The sequence below is a fragment of the Bidens hawaiensis genome, unplaced genomic scaffold, assembly GCF_021521415.1.
Source record: "Bidens hawaiensis isolate Kalapana, Puna unplaced genomic scaffold, B.hawaiensis_p1.1 tig00001842_1, whole genome shotgun sequence".
In the NCBI taxonomy this organism is placed as follows: domain Eukaryota; kingdom Viridiplantae; phylum Streptophyta; class Magnoliopsida; order Asterales; family Asteraceae; genus Bidens; species Bidens hawaiensis.
The window spans coordinates 366,340-389,982 of NW_027491102.1; the positions used below are offsets into that span (position 1 = coordinate 366,340).

Sequence of the window (23,643 nt, forward strand, 5' to 3'; positions counted from 1 at the left end):
TATGTCCAAGGCTTGATGCAAAACTATTATCGAGCCGGGGGTCTCACCGGAAGCAGCCTCTCTATCCCTATGGGGTAGAGGTAAGGCTGCCTACATCTTACCCTCCTCAGACCCTACCATAGCTTTGCTATTGGTGGGATATACGATGATGATGATGATGATGATGAAATAGTTATATAGCTAAATGACATTACTTGTTATTGTATTCATTTGAGACTAAATGAATCTAATAAAAAATTAAACATATGAAAAAAAACATAGCTTATTATAAATTATTGTTATTTAAAAATTAACACAATACCATTGGAGATTGTATAGTCGAGGAGGTAGAGCCATTTTTACCTTGTTTGATATCCAACAATAATATTTTCAATACACGGTTTTCTCGGTAAACATAAACATCAATTTGAATGCCTAAAGTATGAGAATATTATGAAATAAAAAACATATTACAAAATTTTAAACATATGTATTAAATAAACATGTGCAAATCAATGTTTTTAGATACCTTGTATATTGTACCCAAAATCTTAAATATGTTAAATTTATCGGATATATATGATATTTTGTTAAAATGATTACATACATAATTTCAAAACCTTTATTTAAATAAAAATAGTGGTGGAAAAACTTGATAAATAATATTTTTTTCATATTTAATAAAGTTGTTAAGTGATGTATCTACTTGAAGTTTGAGTCATTTTCTGTAAATAGTTGGTTGATGGACGGTAAATAAAAGAGCAAAGCATTGCAATATCACATTAAAATCCTTGAAAGTTAAAAAATTACATTAATGTAATTTAAAAATTATTAAATGTATACGATATTAAATTTAGCAAAATTAACTGCATATTTTTTTTAAAAAATTACTATTTAATATAATAACAAATATTAGTTAGTTTAGGAAAGAAATAAGGAATTGTTTCACATACAATTACTAAAATTATAACTAATTGTACCTTATTAATAAATAGGAATAAAAAAGATACAGTATTTAAAAATCGACAAATATACAGTATTAATTACTTACCATATTTTAATAATTATATAATTTGTAAGGATTAACGATGAAGCAACACATTAGCAAAAATATGGCAGTATTTTATTAAAAAGTACTAGGATATAGCCCGTGTAATACACGGGATGTTAATGTTGTTACTCGGACATATATACTTTACACTTAAGGTGTTGTTTGTTTTTTAAGAGGTAAAATGTCTGCAGTCTGCGGACCACATCTGCAGGCATCTGTAGTAGAAGAGGTGGACCAAACCTCTGCAGTCTGCAAGAATAACACTGTTTGTTTTTTAACGTCTGCAGACTACTAAAATAAAACAAAAATTTTTAAATAAGCTAAAATTTAAATAAAAATTATTCAACATAAAAATTTAAATAATAGTATATTTAAAAAAAACACAATAACATTCCTCAACAAAAAATTAAAAAAATAGCTAAAAAGAACATGCCAATTGACAATTGGTCTAAACAAAAATTTTATAAAAAAAACGGTTGAGTTTTGATTTATAACCATACCCATCATCTAGTTTCTAATTTTTAACTTTTTGTGCAGGTTCCAAATACACTAATCTCACTAGTAACATCACTTTTAAGCATAGGTGAAGATGACAATCCTATTCTGTCGTTATTAATACCAGATCTAAGAAGTCAAGGACATCTGATACTGTTGTTAGGAACAATTTGTAATTCACAAGAGAAATACTATCGAGACTCTAGTTAAGAAGGTTGCTAGGCTAACGAGTTTAGTTACGGACGTTTAAGACCGAATACCATTCTAGTCTAGCGTTTACAGGAACACTCCTTTATCTTTTGGATACCAACTAATTTCCCTCAACAAAAGCCAGACAGTTCAGTCTAGCTTGAAGCGAAGGGGTAAAAAATCAACATGGAAACAAAATTGATGATTGGTTCGTATAGGTTTTCATCGGTTTAAATTAGTTCATAAACACCCATAGTACCCCTACAATTTAACAATCAATCCATGGGCGAAAAAAATGGGTCTAGAGGAGGAGAGGAAAAAAATACGGACCATCTGATTCGCGTACCATAAAAATATCAACTCATGTCCCATAAGCAAGAATCAGATTTAAGTATCAGATAAGCCGGTCATAAATCATAACAAATGTTATATGACTCGTATTAATTTTGATACTCACGGTTTATCTACTTAATCAGCTAGATTAATAAAACATGAGTGAAAGTACATATATGTTATTAATTATTCCGACATCATCATAACAATTTTACTATAACTACACCCCAAACAGAATTGAGAAATGGGTGTTTGCATTTTAAAATACAAGAATTATGAGCTCGATTCGGGTCAAATGGATATCTACTCGGTTCCGGTTCTGACCCGTTGAGATCAAGAAAAAATCTATAACTACTATAACCTTTGTGTTCTGACTTAGTACCTAATAGGCCCATCCAAGTCCCCAGAGGCAAACTGATAACAAAACAACAAATGATCAGCATCAGAAATCATTTTAAGAATTCAGATAAATCTACACTTTTAATGTCAATCGTACCATATCAAGTCGGGTTGATATGGGTCCTGATTTATTATTTTCTAACAGGTCAAGTTTAAAAGAAAAAAGAAAGAAAACTAAGAGTTGAAAGGGAAACAGGTTGGTGTGCTTTAAATGTGTGCCTTGAATTATTCCGAACGCGTCAATTTTCTTTATTTTAAAAAAATGAGTTGAAATGGAAACAGGTTGGTGTATCTTAAATGCACCACTAGAATTATATATCTGAAATGTTAGTTTACTGATGCAATTATATTCAACTGATAAATAATTTTAAAAGAATGGACCGAAAAATGTGTTGATTAACCCAACCCAAACCCGACCTGCACTAAAAATAATCAGTCACCCAACCCACCCTGGCCATTTTGTCACATTTGAACCAACTGAGCTGGCTCGTTTAAGTTCGAGCCAGTGTAAGCTCGTTTGAATGTTTTATTTTTAAATTATGCAAAAACGAGCCGAACAAGCTGAGCTGAGCTGAGCTGAGCCAAGCAGGTTCAAGTTCAAAATGAGCCAAGTTCGAGCACAACTACCACCTCAGTTACAAGAATTCGAGCCAAGCTTAAGCCGACCGAACAGCCCTAACTAACTCCTTAAACCAAAACCAAACAACAAATAACCTGTTGGACTATTGGATTAGTTGATGAAGTGAACTCATGAGTCATTCCTTCCCATACAACCTTTCCCTCATGAAGAAACACCAACCTGAAAACACAATACCATTAACAAACATTACACATCATGTTATTATTCATATAACTATAATAATACCTGTCAACCGCTCTTCTAATGGTACTGTGCTGGTGAGTTACAACCACATAAGATGCAATCTTTCCAGGCTTCCCCACTGCATCTTCGCCTTTGCAATGAACGGACCGGATCAGATCTTCAACAACTGTAGATGCTATCGGATCAAGCCCTGCCGTTGGTTCGTCATATAAAAGCACCTGCACCAAACACACAAGTTACCTTCATATTAATTTATAAATGATATTTTAGTAATAACAATAATCTACAACTGTAATAAATTGATTTAAGAGGTTAAATGTGTTTAAAAGAAGCTTTGGAAAACTATGATGTCCCAATAATTCTGTATAATTGTAGCCAAAACAGATTATGATGTCCCATAAAAATTGCAACATTTCCTTACGAGTGTAAACGAGCCAAGCGCTCGTGAGATGCTTGAAATCAGCTTCCTAAAAGATTGAAACGAGCCAAGCTTAAACAAGCTCGAGCCTAAAAATAAGAGCCCGAGCTTCAGTTACCAAGCTCAAGTAGGCACGCGAGCCTATTATGTTTACAATTGTTATTTGATATATGTTTGTATAATAATGATAATTATTATTATTATTATTATTATTATTATATAAAACTATGACAAAGATAACGAATAATATGTATTATGTTATATATAAAATCTATGGTTATAAATGAGTTAATATGTAATAAAATTAGTTATATATATAAATTAACTAGTAAAATAACTAATAATATATATCATGTTATATATAAAAAATATATTTATAAATATATAAAAAATATTAGTTATAAATGTACATAAAATTCCTATTTGCCCATTTTGACCATTAACAAATAAATCTATATAGTTCTGCCATTCTACATGAAATCTTTTCTTGCCCCGTTGAAGACTAAGGTCAAAGAGTTCTCTTAGAAAGACAAAATTTCCATGGAACAAAAAGTGAAGGGTAAAAAGATACTAATTAGTTTTATACCTCAGGTTCTATTGTATTACTTGTTGTATCGTATACTATAGATCGTGCTAAAGCCACTCTTTTTTTCATCCCTCCAGACAACTCGGATGGCATCCGGTCCTCAACTCCCTGCCAACAAAGCCAACCAATTTTTTTAGAAGTGATCAAAGAATATCCAATATTCACCATAATAAAAATTTTGTGCAATGGCATTATGTAAACGGGAATAGGCTCTAACTCTATATAAATTCACACAGTTTTTATATGAGAATGCATTACTCACCTTTAATCCAACTGCAGCCAATGTTTCTGCAACAACTTCTTTAATTTCATCCTCGGGCATTTTTGAATGCTCATACCTATAATATTTAAAGAAAAAAAATTACAAGGGATTAAGAAGATGCACAAAAATGTTCATTGCTCGTTAGCACACGGAACTTACAAAAGGAAACCAACGTTTTCCCAAACCGTTAAAGAATCAAAAAGTGCTCCACTTTGAAATACCTGATGATTAAAAAGATATTTTATTTAACATGTATCACCAAAAATCCTATAAAATTTATGAGTAGGTGAAAGACACGTTACCAGGCCAATTCGAAGACCCGACATATCATCATCACTTATTAATCCATGCCTTCTTCGTCCTCTAATATAAACTTCCCCCTGCTCAATTGCAAAACCAGCTCAAAGTTAGATTAAAAAAATAATAATAAAGAAAATCAAACCCATTGGGTGACTAATTCAATATACAACTTAAACACCTTATCTGGAGTCAAAAACATCAACCCTGACCCGCACACACTTGGAATCGTGTAACCCGAACAAAACCAGTTTAACCTATTTATCTAAACAAGTCAAACGAGCTGGCTAGCAATAATCAAGTTGTAAACGTGTTAATCAGTTGGTGGGTTTAAAAAAGGGTTAAATGGTTCATAACAAGTTAGTGGGTTGACCTGTTTAACTAAACAGGTAAAACAGTTCAAACTGAACACAATCTGTTTAGTTAAACAGGTCAACCCGGATACGACCCTTATTTTTATTTGTGTCAAAAATATCAACCCTAACCTGCACACACTTAAAACCATGTAACCCGAATACGACCCGTTTAACCCATTTATCTAAACATGTCAAACGGGTTGGCAAGTAATAATAAAGGTGTAAACTTGTTAATCGGGTTGGTGGGTTGTAGATAACTGGTTCAACGGTTCATAAACACATTAGTTGGTCGACCTGTTTAACTGAACAAGCTAAACATGTCAACAATAACACGATCCGTTTTTTAACCTAGTTAGATATCCCAATCCAAAACCACATTTTTTTCATAAAAGAAAGTTAAACACCTTATCTGGAGCAAGGAGCCCTGCAAAGATCTTTAAAATGGTGGATTTACCGGTACCCGAAGGCCCGATGATTCCAACAGCTTCTCCATGCTTAATCTAACAAATTAAACATCAAATCAACAAAAAAGTATAAAAATTCACATCACAAAATAACAAGTAATCTATATTTGAAGAAAATTGAGCGTTTACCCTAAAATTTACACCTCTCAAGATATGTTTGTCCCCAAATGACTTGTATACATCTTTACACTCAAGAAGCACATCACTCTCCTCTGTATGTTGTGTAAACAAATTCAAAGATGAACCCTAACACAAACAAACATAAAGTTACATTCTTTACAGTTAAGTTGAGCAGAAATTTGATAAATTGTGGAATTAAAGAAAGTCAAAGATGAACCCTATCACAAACAAACATAAAGGTAAAATCTTTAGAGTTAAATTTCAGTATAAAATCACTGAAAGTAGAATTAAACAAATTCAAAGATGTTTCATTTCAGTATAAAAACACCGAAATTTGATCAATTGTGGAATTAGACATACACATAAAATAAATGGAAATCAGTATTCATACTTTGAATTGTGAGGGACGGTATTCATCAGCAGGCTTTAAATCCTGTGGAGCAAGACTACAACAAACAGGTGGTCTCCTCCTCCTCCTCCTTATTGAGAAAGTAACAATCTTTTTATTACTAGTAGGAGAATAATGCCCAAATGAAGGGTAGTAACACACATTCCGACGATTCAAGGCAAAATCAGACGAACCCACCAGCGAAATCATGTTTATTTTGTTGTTGGAATTTGAATCAGATTGATTGAATTGGAGGGTTTGGAGTCAATTTGAAGAAAGAAAAGAAGGTTGTTTGGTTGGAAAATTAAAAAGAAAAGGATGATGTGAACAAGGCGAGGTGACGGTGCCGAAAGAAAGAAATAGTGTGTGTTCCTGAAAAACGGCTTTCCTTCCATCCTTGTTTAAAATGTGTGTATTTAATTAATTAATTAATTAATTAATAATTCAATGCCATCATTGCATTACAAAGATGGGTGGTGGTGTAGTTGTAGGTCAATTAGTTGAGGAGTATATACCTTTTTCATGTTTCTTTTAAAATCTATTTGGTACAACTTAAATCATACTATTTTGGTAGAGATAGATGCTTAGACCATGTGTAATGGCTGCGTTGTGGGTTAAAAAGCGGGGTACACCGCCGACCCCCCCCCCCCGGCGTTATGTTGAAATTTTTTTTTGTGCGTTTTAAATACAACGCGAGAATGGCACACACATCCAAAAAAAATACCGTTGGTCTTGGAGCCGTTGGGGTTTTTAAAAAAAAAAATAATTAATTATATTTATACTATATAAACAAACCAAACTCATATTTTTTAACACATTCCTTCCAATCTACCAATTTACACAAATATTTATATCTTTTACACTAATATTTCTACTATCATGTTTCCAAACAACAACCAAAATATTCTCGGTTTCGGTCAATATGCCCGTCAAGCCAACCAAAATCCACAACCGAACCAATCTACCGCCCCGACGCCAACCGTATCCGTCCCGCAAATGTATGACCCGCAAATGGCCGCGTACTTTGCACTTCTACAAAGCTCTATGCCAAATGCGTTGCCCGGTTTCCAAAACCCAATGACAAACATTTTTGCGGGTTCGGGTTCCCAACCCGCCCCGGAGACCCAACCCGAGGTCGAGTTCGTGCCGGAGACACAACCCGAGGGCGGTTCAAGCCAACGCGGACGTTCGAAAAAACACGCAAAGAAGTTCGCCGGCGAACCTCGGGTTAAAAAGACGGTGATAGCGTGGAGTATCGACGAGTGCGTACTATGTGCTCGTGCTTGGTGTCAAATATCGGAAGATGCCAAATGCGGTAGGTTTTTAAAATGCATATATATTTTTTTAAATTTCTTATAACAAACATTAAACTTGTAATGTTTTTATTTTTTTAGCGAACTATCAAAAAACGGGGGTATTTTGGCACAAAATTATAGAGAGGTTTCACAACCTTGGCGGGAACTCGCGTCGAGAAAAAGATTCATTACTGTCGAAATGGGGCGATATAAACACCAAATGCATGGCTTTCCATACGTTTTTCTCTCGGATGAATCGAACTAGGAGTAGCGGTGTCTCGGACGCGGAAGTCATAGATAACGCGTTGGTTGAGTTTCAACATAAGGTCGGCGGGACCTTCAACTACTTTGGCATTTGGAAAGACCTATTGAGGCATCACCCAAAATGGGGCATGGTGTTGGATGCTGAAGCCGAAGCCGAAGGCGAAGGTGGTCCGCGTAAAAAAAAAGTCTAAAACATCATCTTCGGTTGATCCAGACACGCCTCGTTCCGACGCTCGAAACTTCTACTTAAGCGATAATGACCCCGTGAATACTACCGACATGCCTCGGCCGGGGGGTAGAAGAACCAAAGGCAAAGGAAAGGGGAAAGGGGCCGGTTCGTCGTCGACAACGGGTTCAAATCCCGAATTGGAAAGCCAATTCCAATTAATGAACTCTCGACTCCAAGATTTACACCAACTTGGAACCCAACGACTTCAAGTAAATTTGGACGCCGTCGACCTACTTCGAAGGAATGAGATGGACAAAGACATCGAGATTTTATCAAACGAGCTATCCGAAGACGACCCGATAGTCCAATCTCTAAAAGCCAATCGACGAGCGAAAATTTTAGAAAAATATAAATGAGTTTTAGTTTTATTAGTATTATTTATGTTTTTTTATTTTAATTTGATGTATTTTTTTTTAATTTAGTTTAATGTATTTTTTATTTGAAAGTTTAATGTAATTTTTAATTTTATGTTAATTTATTTAAATGATTTAGTATTTAAAAAAACAAATAAAATTAATAATGACTGGGCGCCACGTGGCGCATAACCCCTGATAGTGGAGAGTTATGACTACAGCCTGTTTTTGTACAAAACCATAACTCTGACTGGGCGTCACGTGACGCATAACCCCTGATAGTGGAGCTTTATGACTACACATGGTCTTAGTATTCTATGGGAGTGACATTCAAAAGGTTAAGAATGAACACAAGTGGAGGCTAGATTCAAACCTCTGCTAAAATGGAATTTGGAATGGATGATGATGCGACGAGCTTGGGATAAGTATTGATAATCTTTGTTTTATATTCAATTGTATAGCTTTGTCCATACCAAGTCCAATTCGGTGAGTATTTATCAGCCATTTACTCATCGAGTGTCGGATATACGTTTTAGGTGAGGTGACGGTGCCGGAATAGTGTTTCTAGAGAACGGCTTTCCTTGCTTAAGTTTAAAATGCGTTTATTAAATTCAATGCCATCATTAAAAAAAATATGGTAGGTCAAGATAGTTTTGCGTTGAGATAAAGCGTTTTAAGAAAAAAGTGACTATTGGGAAATATTCTTTTAACATCTACTCTTAAAATCTGTTTAATGTTTACTTTATGAAACTTAAACTTACACAACTTTAATGAGACAAACACTTATACCACTAAGCAAAGAAATCACCGACTGCTGGTTAACAACCCTTGATTTTCTTAAAACTAGATTTCTATGCAAGCGGGTCACGTTAAGTTTAGGTAACTCGCAACTTTTGCCAGCCACATGACCTTTAAAAGGTTAGGGTTGAAAACAAGTGGAAGCAAGATTCGAACATGAGACCTCTATTAGAAATGAATCCAGTAGAGATTAACATGTTGACAAGTTTAAAACGGGTATTGGTAATCTCATCTTATAGCCAATTTTATAGCCATGTCCGTATCGGACAATTATCCGTTGTGTATATGTTATACATCTAAGATGATAGTTGAAAACGTTTATTTTAGTAACATATCATATACTGATTTATATATTGATATTTTTAAGGCTATCATTAATGGTCAATGCTTTATTATTGTTATAAAACAATATGTAGTACATGGCGTTGGTCAAGAATGTCGTCTTTGGCTCCGGAGGTGGATGAACTAAGGGGTCTACTGAGGTTATGTCAAGGTGTGCGCTTGGTGGGCATGATCGGGCTCGAAAAAGCGGGGGAAAAAAATTGGGCCTAAAGCGAAATTTTTTTTTGGCCATAACTAAAAGGAACATTTGTTGGGTCTAAACAATTTAATTCTAAATGGACTTACTTTATTATGATTTGAGTTATGTAAAAGAAATTTATATAAAAATAAGCTAAAAATGTCTTAAATAAGATTAGAACCCAAAACCTTTTGATTAGATGTCATACCCCTTTGTCACTAAACCAATCTAGTGGTTATGTAATTATGTTGAAACATTGATTATACATATTTTTTTCATAAAATTACATATAAATTTTTTATTTTAAATTTTGGGCCTAGCGGGGTGTCGGGCGTGTGGTCGTCGACTACCCTACCATACCCTGAGGCCGGCCTTGTTGGTGGGTGGTAATGACAAGGTGGGGAGGGATTTGGATGAGTCAGGGAGCTTCACAATCTCGAGCTTGAAGCGGAGAATTATTGAGGTAAGTTTTGACCCTCCCGGTTATGTGTTTAAGTGAAATAATTGGGTTCCTGGAAAAGTAGGTATCCTAGCTTGGCATTTGGAGCTAGAGAGGGTCCTAGTGTCGACTTTGTTGGCTAAAGGAAATATCGTTGTAGGCTCTTTGGATTGTCCGTTTTGTGGATAGATGGAGGAGACAACCGAGTATATTTTTGTTTCGTATGCTTTGGCTCTATTGGTATGGCAAACTATTTCAAGTTGGTGTAAGGTCCCATATATTTTTGCTTTTAATATTCGGGATATTACTGAATTTATATAAGTTTACAAAGTTTCATGGGCGAAAGGCGAAGGCGTTTCATGTGGTTTCTCTTGTTGCTTTGTGGGTATTATGGAAGGCGCGAAACGATGTGGTGTTTAACGGTTTGGCGGTGAAAGTGGAAAGCGTTGTAGGGGAAATCAAGGGCCTTAGTTATTTGGGGGTCAATAATAGATCAGGCGGGCATACTTTGTCGTAGGAGGATTGGCGTAAGTTTAAAGTATAGATAGGGATTTGTTTGTTTGTTTGTTTTTGTGTTGTGTGTTTGGGCCGTTGACTAGTCACCGACTAGTTAGGTTCGGTTGTATTTGTGTGATTTCTCTTTTTATATATAAGCTTTCATTTGCCGCTTAAAAAAGATTTTCTATGGTTTTAGGGTGAGTCCGCATGAACATTACTGTGAAGAACCATAAAACCGCGTGCAATTTTTGCTCGAGAAAATTCCAATTTGCCTCCCTGAGATATATCGGCGGGAGATGGATTGACCACTGAAAACTAGTTTGCGCATTTTGCGCAACTGTTTTTACTGGGCGGGTTTTTTTAGCTCCCTGCAATGTTTATTATGATCAGAATGCTCCATGCAGTGTTAATAATTGGTTTAAATGACCATTATACCCTTCATCTTCATCTTCATCATTAACATTCAAACAAATCAAGAACATCAAACCCAGAAAATCAAAAACATCAAGAACCCTAACACGAACACAAACCCAAAAAATCAAGAACATCAAGAAAATCATCTCCGTCTAAGAACTCTAACCCATAAATCTTATACAAACACATAAATTAACATCATCATTCAAACACAAACTCATATCTTCATCTTATTCACCCGCAACCCATCACCACCGCCGTCACCACCATTCCTTCACCACACCATATCTTCATTTTCATCGCCACCACCCATCTTCTTCTCCCGCAACCCGTCGCGGTAACTTCTAATTCGATCCCGTCGCCATCACCGTCACCACCGTCTAAAATCGTATTCCGGCCATTAAACATTACATCCGCCATCCTCTCATGCCTCTCTGCCGGAAAATCGGATCCCGGCCACCGGCTGCCGAAAAATCGGATTCCGGCCCTTTTTACATCTTCAACCTCCATCATCACATCACTACTCACCAAACATCATGCGCTACCATTCTTGCTCACCAAAGTGGCATCACCATATTTATTTTCAAATCTCATCCACACCTTAGATCTAGATCTATGCTTTTTTTGTTCAAATTCTTGTATAAAACCTATGGGTTTGGTGGTAGGAAGTTTTCCGGTGGACGACGACGGCGACGGTGGTGACAGGGGAGGGATGAGAGAGTTGAGAAGATGATGATGATGAGCTGCTCTAGTATTATTATTATTACTATTATTATTATTTTTATTATTAGATACTATTATTATTTGTCCAATTACTAAAGTACCCTCAACAAGGGGCTCAATACAATCAACCAGGGGCTCATATTACAATAATAACAAACAGAATGTTACATAATGCGCAAATTCTTTTTCAGTGGTCAATCCATCTCCCGCCGATATATCTCAGGGAGGCAAATTGGAATTTGCTCCTTTTTCTCTCATTTTCTCCAAAATTAGGTCCAAACACTCTAATGTCTCATTTGTGTGCATTATTTATGATTTACTAATGATTTGACCACTCACCACTTCACATACTTGACCTCACTTTATTTTTAATATTTGCATTAATTTTAATTTTTGTTTAATAGTCATCATTGACATCTTAATAGTCTTAGATTTCTATAAAATTAACACGCACCACAACGGTATAGATTGTTAAATTTAATAGCACTTTAGTATGACATTTTGTTATTTAAATATAAGTTGGAATATATTTTTAGATGGCCAACTTTAAAATAATATTGTATTACTTGTTTGGTTCGCTTTATATAGAACAAAACCTAATAAAATGCCTAATATGCAAAAACAATTTCCATTCTCAACACCATATGTAGCTCAAAAAATGAATGAAGAAACAAACCTTAAAATTGAACTTTTGGGCATATGTTCACTTAAGAAACAGCAATCATGATGTAACATTTTGCATATTAACACACCGAAAACCGTCACTGAGACGCATTGCTGACAGTTATTTCAGTTTGGGGACTCAAGCCAATCTCACCAACTTGGCTCTTACAAAGGGGGCATGAAGCATTAATCTTCAACCATTTATCAACATAGTTCTTGTGAAAGAAATGAGAACAATGCAACTCTCTTAGTTCATCATTGTTAGCGTATTTGGCCAAACAAATGCAACACACCTGTTTAACAAGTAAAAACTATAAATTCCTAAAATATAAATAAAAGTGGTCCGCCTGACCCGAATCAAGATTACCTATTTGACCCGTTACCCAACCTCCCCGCTTAGCCACCTATAAAACTCATTGTACCTTACATTTATCAATAATAGAGGTGTAAACGAGCCAAACAGCTCCTTGAGATGACTCGCTAAAAGTTCGAGTCAAACCGAACTTCACTTATCGAGCTTGAGTAAGCTCGTGAGCCTAAATGAACCGCTTATTTGTATACTCTATATTTAACATATTGCATATATTTACATAATAACTATTATATATAAAAATATGATTAAAAATAACTAATTAAAATCTTGTTGAGGGTTAACATACAAAGGGAAATTAATGTTCGAAGCATTAATTTAAAGATTATAAATTTATTATAAATAATTATAGATATATATATATATATATAATAAAAACACACTCTCATCTTGTAAGGCCCTTTTTGGTAATTCACTTTCCCTGCCTACAGGACCACCGCAGCACAAGAACTTATTATTTGGCTTGTGAGTTATTAAACATTAACCCGAAATTATTATTTGGCTTGTGTTAATGCTCTATTGGAATGCAGCGTCCACAGAAGATGTCGATTGGTCTACCACATCCAGATCCTATTGTGGAAACCTCTTCTTTATCTGCAATGCAGCCGCCTGAACCAACATATGATCTTAAAACAAAGGATTGTTTAGAAACTTCAAATATATTATCATGCTTGCAGATTGAGGCGCTAGTTTATGCCTGCCAGGTTGCTTTTTTAATCTAAGTTTGAACTTTTAATCATTTTTTGAGTTTGTGCTTGTGTTATAATCTGTTATCTTCACAGAGGCATCTTCATCATCTTGATAATGGCACAAGGGCAGGGTTTTTTTATCGGTGATGGAGCCGGTGTTGGTAAAGGGCGTTCAGTTGCAGGGCTTATTTGGGAAAATTGGCAGCATGGGAGGAGAAAAGCGTTGTAAGCTATTTGTTGATGCTTGCATGTGTTTGATATTGATACGTTGTATACTCTGTTTATCATGTTGGTAATGTTCACTGATGATTTCAGGTGGATTTCGGTCGGTTCAGACTTGAAATTTGATGCAAGAAGAGATTTGGATGATGTTGGAGCAACATGTATTGAAGGTATTGATGTGAACTTGTAGGTTTTGATTATTCTTTGTATAAACGCTTATCTTTACACAAGGATGTGTTATTTGTTTTGTCTTTTGCAGTGCATGCTTTGAACAAACTCAAATATTCTAAGCTTGATTCTAAGGCTGTCGGGATTCATGAAGGGGTTATTTTCTTGACTTATAGTAGTCTTATAGCTTCTTCTGACACGGGCCGCTCTCGGTTGAAGCAGCTTGTGCAGTGGTGTGGAATACAATTTGATGGCCTAATTGTATTTGATGAGGTACGAGATATTTTTTTTCTTTTACAGGTGAACACTATTAAACAACTAGTTATATTTTGTGATATAGTCAGGGTTACATGTGGGGTGCTTATATAAGCACAATGTTATATTGTTATATGAAAAAATGTGCTTATATAAGCATTCCCATATGTAACCCTAATTACAACACTAATACTACTAGTGGTCTAATAAACACTTTATATGTGAGTTAGTAGGGCTGTTTGTGTGAGTAGTTGATAACTAATTCAACATGTTTAAGGATGTATAATCCAGTAGTCATTCAATGGAAATTTGGAATTGTGCACGTTTAGCAAACTGTATGCCTGCTTTGAGGGATTTAACGTTAAAACCTGATTGCTGGTCAACTTACAAAACGGTTTTTGGGTTATTTTTTGGATTAATAAACAGCAAAATCTTCTAATATGTGGATTCATTGCTAGAAACCTCTTTGATGTAATCTATTCGCATGTTTTAAGAATGAAAATTGTGGTTATACACGGTTTTTTATATATGATAAAAGTAGTTTGATTGTTCATTCAGTAACATAATTGGAATTTAAAAGATTTTCTTACCAACAAAGGAGAAAAAAGAGAGGAAAATGTATAATGCTTGAGTGCTTTTCGATAAATCTTACATTCTTGAGATAATTTGCTTGATTGTAGTGCCACAAGGCAAAAAATCTGGTACCTGAAACTGGAGGAAAACCAACACAAACGGGTGCAGCAGTTGTTGAACTTCAGGTTTGGTTTCTCACTAAGTCAGTAAATAACCTATTGTTTATGTTCATGGAAGATCTTGAAAGTGTTTGTAATTACTGTTAATTAATTTTTGTATTGTTTAGACTCTAGGGGGGTTGTTATGGCACCCTTTTAGTGGATTTTGTCTTTAATGCTAATTAATTTCTATCTGAATAATTAGGTATATAATTTTGATACCTTAGTCAAGTCACAAGTTTGCTCTTTAGTTTTAGACTCAGGCATAAGGTGAAAAAAAGAATAACAAAAAACTGTATATAAATGCAGATACTAAGCAAAATACATGACATGGTTAAACGCCAACCTGTATTGCCTTGATGTTGAATGTACCGAAGTATTTACTAAATACGCGTACAATGGAAAGATAACTTTGTTTTTAATCTCATAATGGTTGACACTCAATGGAAATAAATTGCTGCAAAATTCAGTTTCTACAAATGAAAAAAGAAGAGTAACATCACATGTGCTAGAAAAGGACAAGTTTTAAGGCACATTGCGGGTTTACTGCAAATGCTATTAACACATAGGGTTGTATCTCAATAAGATATCACAATTATATTTTGTGGATATTCTATATAGCAAGTTTAATTTGCATAATTGATCCCTAAAGAATAGAATACGAAAGTAGCACTGCATTTATGTTTTCACATCATGTAGTGATATCGTTATTAAATGTTTCAAAACGCTTCATTTCTGCTTACTTTGTCTTTTTTTAAGTTTTATTTGGTGCACATTACCTGTAGAACTAAAATTATTGCATAGTTTAGTAATATAATCTTTTTTTGTCTCAATTTTAACAGGAACAACTTCCTGAAGCACGTGTTGTTTATTGTTCTGCTACTGGTGCATCAGAACCCAGAAATCTAGGTTATATGGTCCGGCTTGGTCTATGGGGAGTTGGAACTTCTTTTGAGAATTTTCGTGATTTTTTAGGTACACTTGCCATTTAATATGATCAAATACTTGTCTAAAAGTTGACTAAATGCTGATTCTTTAAAGTGTATATGTTCATGATAAAGCTACAGAATAAACTTGTATCTTTTCTTCTATTTAAATCTCCATGCAGTTGCTTTGGAAAAAGGAGGAGTAGGGGCACTTGAACTTGTTGCAATGGAAATGAAAGCAAGGTTAGTAGTTATCATACACCATAAACATCTTTTGTAAATGATTACTTACCAATTAGATTATTTTATCTTCAGAGGAATGTACTTGTGTCGCACTCTCAGTTATAAAGGATCCGAATTTGAAGTTGTTGAGGTCCCACTGGAGGCTAAAATGACGGTATCACATAGTGGTTTTTTTATTATTTTATTTTTTATTATTATTTATTTTTTGCATGTATTTGCTAGCACTAAGTGCTAACATTCTAGTAATATTTGATGATTTGCAGGAGATATACACAAAATCTGCTGAATTTTGGACTGAACTGAGAACAGAATTACTATCTGCAAGTGAACTTAATAGTCTTGACAAGCGTAGTCGTAGTCTACTGTGGAGGCTATACTGGGGGAGCCATCAGGTTTGCCACTTGGCAGTTCAAACTTGTTTTGTATTTGTACCAGAATGTTTCTTGGTGGTTCTTTAATTGGTTTTTATGATTTGTTATATTGTAGCGTTTCTTTAGGTATCTATGCATGTCAGCAAAGGTACCTGCTGTTGTAAGCCTTTCTAAGCAGGCATTAATGGAGAATAAGTGTGTGGTCATTGGTCTTCAGACTACCGGGGAGGCACGAACAGAGGATGCAATATCAAAATATGCGAGTTTTACTTTATCCTTTATACTTTTATTTTGCTTGTTAATTGAATAATGCGCATTTTAATATTAAAGGGGACTGAGCTTGATGATTTCATATCTGGACCACGTGATCTGTTACTTAAGTTTGTTGAAGAAAACTATCCTCTGCCTGATAAAATTGCATCTCCTCCACCAGGTATTAATCAGCTTTTGTCATGTGGCATGTTTGTAATTTTATTTTTTTAACTTTTACTAATGGGATTTGCATTATATTACTTCTTGTAGAAGATAACGTTAAGGAAGTTAAGCGTAAGAGGCACTCAGCAAATTCTGATGCTTCAATTAAAGGTAGGCTTAGGAAAGCTGCAAAACAGGAATCTGCAAGTGAAGACGAGAGCAGTGAAGAGTCAGATTGGGAACTTCCAGGTGATGATGAGAGTGATGAAGATTCAGATTGTAAGATTATAATCATTTGATGTATTATTTCAAATAAGATTTTTTAACTAATGATATTTCTAATTGATGTTCAACCGAGTAGATGATTCTGGCTATGAAAAGGAATCTGATGCCGAGTCTGCGGACCACCACCAGACGAGACATCCGTTTGTAGCCGAATTACAAAAAATGTAATATAAGTGCACGACTTGCTGTAAATTGTCACCTTGAATGTTTTAACATATGTTATGTGTTGGAATATGTTAGATATGAATCAGCCCTGGAATGTAAGTCAAAGCTTTTGGACAAAATCCGTGGTTTTGACCTTCCAAATAATCCACTGGATGAACTAGTTGATCAGGTATTTATTAATCGAGATTTTTCTATATGGAGTCTTTTTATATATATTCATTTTATCATGAATATTATTTAATATTTACTTTTCAAATAATTGCAGATTGGAGGCCCTGATAATGTTGCAGAAATAACAGGAAGACGAGGTATGCTTGTCAGGGCTCCCAATGGTAAAGGAGTCACTTATCAGGCACGAAACACGTGAGTTTATGCTTGATTAACGATTGCTAATAACATAATATGTAACTTTTAGATTCAGCAGCTGATGCACTCTTTTATCCATTCAGAAAGGATGTAAGTACAGAAATGGTCAACATGCATGAAAAGCAACTTTTCATGAGTGGTAAGAAATTGGTTGCCATTATTTCTGAAGCTGGATCAGCAGGCGTTTCTTTACAAGCTGATAGAAGAGCAAGAAATCAGGTAAATAACTAAATACACGCAAAGGACCTACAGTAATTAATAAAAATACGAAATTTCATATTTTTAATGTTTTGTACCAGAAAAGAAGGGTTCATGTAACTTTAGAATTACCTTGGAGTGCTGATCGTGCAATTCAGCAATTTGGGAGGACTCATCGTTCAAATCAAGCTTCTGCACCTCAGTACACGTAAGATATGTCATTCTATTCACTATGTTATAACTTAATAGCATGATATGTTATTATTATTATATGAAGTTTTCATTTATATTTTAAAAATAACACGTCATAGATTACTGTTCACGAATCTTGGAGGTGAACGAAGATTTGCTTCCGTTGTAGCAAAGCGACTAGCGTCACTTGGAGCTTTAACACAGGGTGATCGACGGTAAGTTTGTTTATTTTTTTTTGATGAATTTCATATATACCCTGATAAAATATCATATATAAAATTTTTTGTTTATGACCATTTTACTCTTCTCAGATATAATTTTTTTTTATTATTTAATTTTATAAATATACCCTTGCTTAAATCACAGTTCAAGAACTTGTCGCAATTAACAAAAAACTCTATTCGCATACAAATTTAGTTATCGTGGTTCTTTCTTTCAATCGTGAGTTTCTTGAAAAATAGTTTTATGTTTTGTATTCTGACTTTTTATGAAGTTATCATACATTATTGAAATACCAATTTATTTTTTGATTCTAGTAAATGTGTTTGTTAGAGTAATATATCTATTTCCAGGTTTGCTTTGCAACTCTAAAATCATGTATTTAAACCAAATTAAAAGAACTGAACTTTTTTAATTGTTAACATGTATATAAAAGATTAAGGCTTTAACACTCACGTAAGAAGTTCTGAAATATAACGTGATTCTCTAAACTAATAAATAAAAATTTGTAGTTGAACACTTACGGGTGTAACTATAATTTCAGAAAAAGATACATAATAAATTTGAAAAATTTAAGTTAGAGAGAAAGAAGGGTTAAATGGTTATATTATGAATTGTTTTTAATGAAATGGGTAAGTATGATATTCTAATTAGTTTATAGAGGTGTATATGATATTTTAAGTTTAAGCTGGGTTACATATGATGTTTCATCAGGTTTCTAGGGTATATATGTAATTCACCTTTTTTGGATATATAACTAAGATTAATATGGTAATAATTTTAATTTCATTTATATTCAGGGCCGGACCATCACTTAGCGCGTATAATTATGATAGTTTGTATGGAAAGAAGGCATTGTTTATGATGTATAAGGGAATCCTGGAGCAGGTTCTCAATTTCTTATCCCCCCTTTTGACTTCTTTCCTGGTCAAACCATTTCATTTGTTGTGGGCCCTCCTTTAACCAACCATAACTTTGTTTCTCAGGGTTCTTTTCCGGTTGTGCCACCAGACTGTTCATCTGAAAATCCTGATACAATCCAAGATTTTATTGAGAATGCCAAAACTGCTCTTGCTTCTATTGGCATTATTAAAGTGGCCGGTGGGTTGGTTCTTTTTATGCCTCTTAGTTTTAGTTTTATTCCCATAATATTAATATATCTTGTTATATTGATTTGTGCAGGACACAACAAGGATTCTGGGAAGTTATATGGGCGCATAGTTGATTCAGATATGCATGATGTTGCACGTTTTCTTAATCGGCTTTTAGGATTGCCACCAGATATTCAAAACAGGTTATGCCTTTTAATATTCGATTTTTGTTTTATTTTGTGATAACTAATATTGTTATTATTTTCAGGCTATTTGAATTGTTTGTTAGCATTCTTGATCATCTCGTTTCTAATGCACGGGATGGACATATAGATAATGGGATTTTTGATTTGAAAGGCAACTCTGTTGAGCTACAAGGAACTCCAAATGTTATACTTGTTATAAAATTTATTATTATTATTGTTATTTTTATAATTATTATTATTCACAATGTAACTAACATATGTGCCATATTAATTTTCATCTTTTTGTTAGACTGTTTATACTGATCATATGTCTGGAGCGTCCACTGTACTATATACTTTTGTTGTGGATCGGGGTATTACTTGGGAGGTACGGTTTTCATTCACCGAGTTTATTTTTGTTTTTTAAGTTTATGTGATATTTGTATATCTTATTAGGCTGCATCTGCATTGCTCAATGAGAAACAAGAAGATGGGTCGGGTTCCTTTGCTAATGGATTTTATGAATCTCAGAGAGAATGGCTTGGGAGACGCCACTTTCTTTTAGCAATCCAAAGGTATCAAACTTGACTAATAGGCATAGAAAATTGACATGACAATAGTATTGTACAAATATAATAAAATACCTAATATAAGTATCTTCAACTCTCTTTCAGTTCTTCTGGAACATTCAAGATATACCGTCCTGCTACTGTAGAAACGCTTAGGTATAGAAATTAAATTTTAGTCTCTATCTTATTTATATAATTTTTTTTATATAATGTTTTGGTGTATATTTTTTTGTTTCAACTTACAGGGAGATGCATATAGTTGAGCTAAAGGCTAAGTACAGCAAGATGACGTCACTAGCAAAGGCGCAAAGAGGATGGAAGGCTGACTGTGAAACTTCATCCAAGCTGGTATAACATACGATTAATTATAATATTAATGTATTATATCAATCAATCAATCAATCATACCCAGTAAAATCCCACCGACAGCAGAGCTATAGGTAGGGTCTGGGGAGGGTGGGATGTAGGCACACCGTACCTCTATCCAAAGGAATAAAGAGGTGGCTTCCAGAGAGACCCTCGGCTCTAAGAACATGTGTATGAAGCAAAAAAAAAGGAAATCAAAGTTTAACAGTTATATAAAAAACTACTACTAATTATAATAATATTAATAAAAAGGTCACAGTTTAACCGCAATATAAAAGCTAATAATAATAATAATAAAATATGTAAGGGAAATACCATTATGGTATGTGACCTAAATAAGTTAAGTCTAAGCCCTAAGGTATTCAATTCTCTCTAAAAATCCTTAATTTTAATTCTACTTCTCAACGAATTCCTATCCTCAACCATGTCCTCGGAGAGGTTTAGGTCTATCAAATCATGCCTAATCCTCTCATCCCAAGTCAATTTCGGTCGTCCTCTACCCCTCCTCCCCTCTATAGTAATGTTTTCTACGGATCTAACAGGATTCGTCGTCTGTCTTCTCTTTACATGTCCAAACCATCTCAATCTCCACTCTCTTATCTTGTCTGCTATGTTCGCCACCCCTAATCTCTCGCGAAGCACAACGTTTCTTATTCTGTCTAGCCTTGTGTGCCCACACATCCAACGTAGCATTCTCATTTCTGCTACCTCCATCTTCCGCACTTGTGCCTTCTTGATGGCTCAACAATCTGTTGCATATAGCATTGCAGGTCTAACTGCCACCCTATGGAATTTTCCCTTCAGATTAGTCGGGAAACTCTTGTCGCATAATATACCTGTGGCTGCTTTCCATCTACACCATCCTACCTGAACTCGGTGGGTCACATCACTGTCTAATTCCCCATCGCTCTGTACAAATGATCCTAAATACTTGAACTTCGTTACCTGCGGGACCACCTGCCCTTCAATTGTGATGTGTGCGTCTTCACTGTCGTTTATCTCACCAAAATCACAGTGTAGGTACTCCGTCTTAGATCGGCTAATCTTTAAACCTTTTGTCTCTATGGTTGTTGGCCACTCCTCAAGCCTCATGTTTAGATCTTGTTTTTTCTCAGCAAGTAACACAATATCGTCTGCGAACATCATGCACCACGGGAGAGTCCCCTGAATCGACCTTGACAACTCATCCAAGACTACTGCAAAAAGAAACGGGCTCAACGCTGACCCCTGGTGAAGACCTACCTCTACAGGAAAGAAATCAGTATCCCCCACTGGCGCACGGACACTTGTTTCACTCCTGGTATACATATCCATAATTATCTCTATGTATTTCCTGGGCACTCTCTACCCTCCAAGCACTCCCAGAGCACCTGTCGTGGCACACTGTCGTAGGCCTTTTCTAGGTCAATAAACACCATATGTAGATCACGCTTCTTCTCCCTATACTTTTCCATTAATCTTCTTATAAGGTGTATTGCCTCTGTGGTGGAACGCCCCGGCATGAAGCCAAATTGGTTGACCGTAACCCGAGTTTCTCGTCTAAGTCTAACCTCAATCACTCTTTCCCATAGCTTCATAGTATGACTTAGTAGTTTGATTCCTCGGTAGTTACCACAACATTGGGCGTCTCCTTTGTTCTTATAGATAGGAACTACAACGCTGCTCCTCCACTGGTCTGGCATCTTACCTGATTTGAGAATACTATTGAACAGAGTAGTTAACCACATGACTCCTTCCTCCCCCAGACACTTCCACACCTCGATGGGTATGTTGTCTGGGCCAACCGCCTTAGACCTTCCCATCCTCCTAAGTGCGTCCTTCACCTCTTCTCGTGTGATCCGTCGGCAGTAGCAGTTATTCGATTGTTGTCGATGAAAGTTTGTGTTGTCATGTTCTTCTTGGTAAGCTCTCCCATTGTTAAAAAGATTGTGGAAGTAGGTTTGCCATCTTAGCTTGATGTCCTGCTCCTTGACCAGTACATGCCCATCTGTATCCTTTATGAACTTCACCGGTCCTAGATCTTGCCTTCTACGCTCCCTGGCTTTGGCAATCTTAAACATAGCATGTTCCCCCTCTTTTGTTTCTAGACTTTCATAATATTAATGTATTATCCCAACTTATTTAAATAAATCATGTGACTAGCTTAACCGAGTATTTGCTGACCTTGCAGTGCATGCATGGCCCAAAGTGTAAGCTTGGAAGATTCTGCACTGTTGGCAGAAGTATGCAGGAAGTAAATGTACTTGGCGGCTTGATTCTCCCGATTTGGGGGGCCATTCAGAAGGCCCTATCTAAACAGGTATAAAAAGTTTTCTAGTATTTATAGCTGTTAAGTATAGATTATTACTAGTCTTTATCATTTAGAGTTGATGTAAATTGGTTTAAAATTGAATATAGGTGCGCCCAAGCTATAAAAGAATACGTGTTGTGCGTGTCGAGACAACAACAGACAATGAAAAAATTGTTGGACTTCTTGTTCCAAATGCAGAAGTAGGATCTGTTCTTCAAGGTCTTTCTCTCTCTCTCTCTCTCTCTCTCACACACACACACACACACACACACACACACACACAAACATGATGACGTGGCTATGAATATATTTTATTTATGACAGATCTGGCATGCGCTCAAGATATGGACGAGTAACATGGAAGTCAGTTGTTAGGCCTGAATGTTGATAGTAAGAATGTCTAGTAGTAATTCTACTCAAAACAGGAAAGTGTGTTGCAGTATGTTTGATATTTTGGCCTCATTGTTTTGTACCTGGTCTCAGTGTTTTTGGTAATTTTGTTTACTGAGCGGGGATTGCTATATATAGGCAGGCGTCAAATGTGTAAGAACCTTACCTACCTGTATGAATGGTCTATAATATCTGCAAGCAAGTTAATGTGATAGTATTACGTGTGTTGAAGTTAGTGAACGCTTTACAAATTGCAAGTTTTCCAAGTAAAGCCCATGCCTGTGTAACTGTGGTCATTCTGCTCTGTTTAAATCTCAAAATACCGGCCAATGTCAATTCTAACCACAAACAAGAATTGTGTTAATCGTATCGCATTTTTACATGTCATACCCTCTCTCTTAAGTTCTATATAACTACAATTCAAACTTTTGTTTTTTCTTTTATCCTTATTTATTTTTATAATTATAATAATTATCATTGTTATATTGATAAATGATAATAACAATACCACCAGGCACCAGCACTACTAATAATAATTATTTTTATCTTTATTATTTTTGTTATTTGTTATTTTTATAAGGT

At 35.1% G+C, this 23,643-nt stretch overlaps 1 protein-coding gene and 1 pseudogene across 2 annotated transcripts; one reads left to right on the forward strand and one right to left on the reverse strand.

Annotated features, from left to right (window-relative positions):
* Positions 1-2,210: 2,210 nt before the first annotated feature.
* On the reverse strand, positions 2,211-6,397 carry LOC143597856 (protein TRIGALACTOSYLDIACYLGLYCEROL 3, chloroplastic-like). Its single transcript, XM_077076239.1, has 10 exons — positions 6,164-6,397; positions 5,782-5,898; positions 5,593-5,688; positions 4,838-4,915; positions 4,695-4,756; positions 4,536-4,611; positions 4,274-4,381; positions 3,312-3,487; positions 3,161-3,245; positions 2,211-2,461 (listed from the first exon to the last, which is right to left on the reverse strand). The coding sequence occupies exons 1-10, from the start codon at positions 6,368-6,370 to the stop codon at positions 2,423-2,425; spliced, it is 1,044 nt and encodes a 347-aa protein (XP_076932354.1). The 5' UTR covers positions 6,371-6,397; the 3' UTR covers positions 2,211-2,422.
* Positions 6,398-13,231: 6,834 nt separating this feature from the next.
* Positions 13,232-23,264, forward strand: LOC143598233 (protein FORGETTER 1-like; annotated as a pseudogene). Its single transcript, XR_013147074.1, has 29 exons — positions 13,232-13,430; positions 13,509-13,640; positions 13,731-13,807; positions 13,897-14,078; positions 14,741-14,818; positions 15,634-15,766; positions 15,900-15,960; positions 16,033-16,114; positions 16,224-16,352; positions 16,447-16,590; positions 16,662-16,764; positions 16,854-17,024; positions 17,107-17,194; positions 17,271-17,364; positions 17,461-17,558; positions 17,645-17,780; positions 17,861-17,967; positions 18,071-18,166; positions 18,971-19,058; positions 19,157-19,271; positions 19,353-19,464; positions 19,530-19,650; positions 19,757-19,834; positions 19,903-20,021; positions 20,121-20,171; positions 20,261-20,363; positions 22,552-22,680; positions 22,779-22,890; positions 22,996-23,264. The product of XR_013147074.1 is annotated as a protein FORGETTER 1-like (transcript).
* The last annotated feature ends 379 nt before the right edge of the window (positions 23,265-23,643 follow it).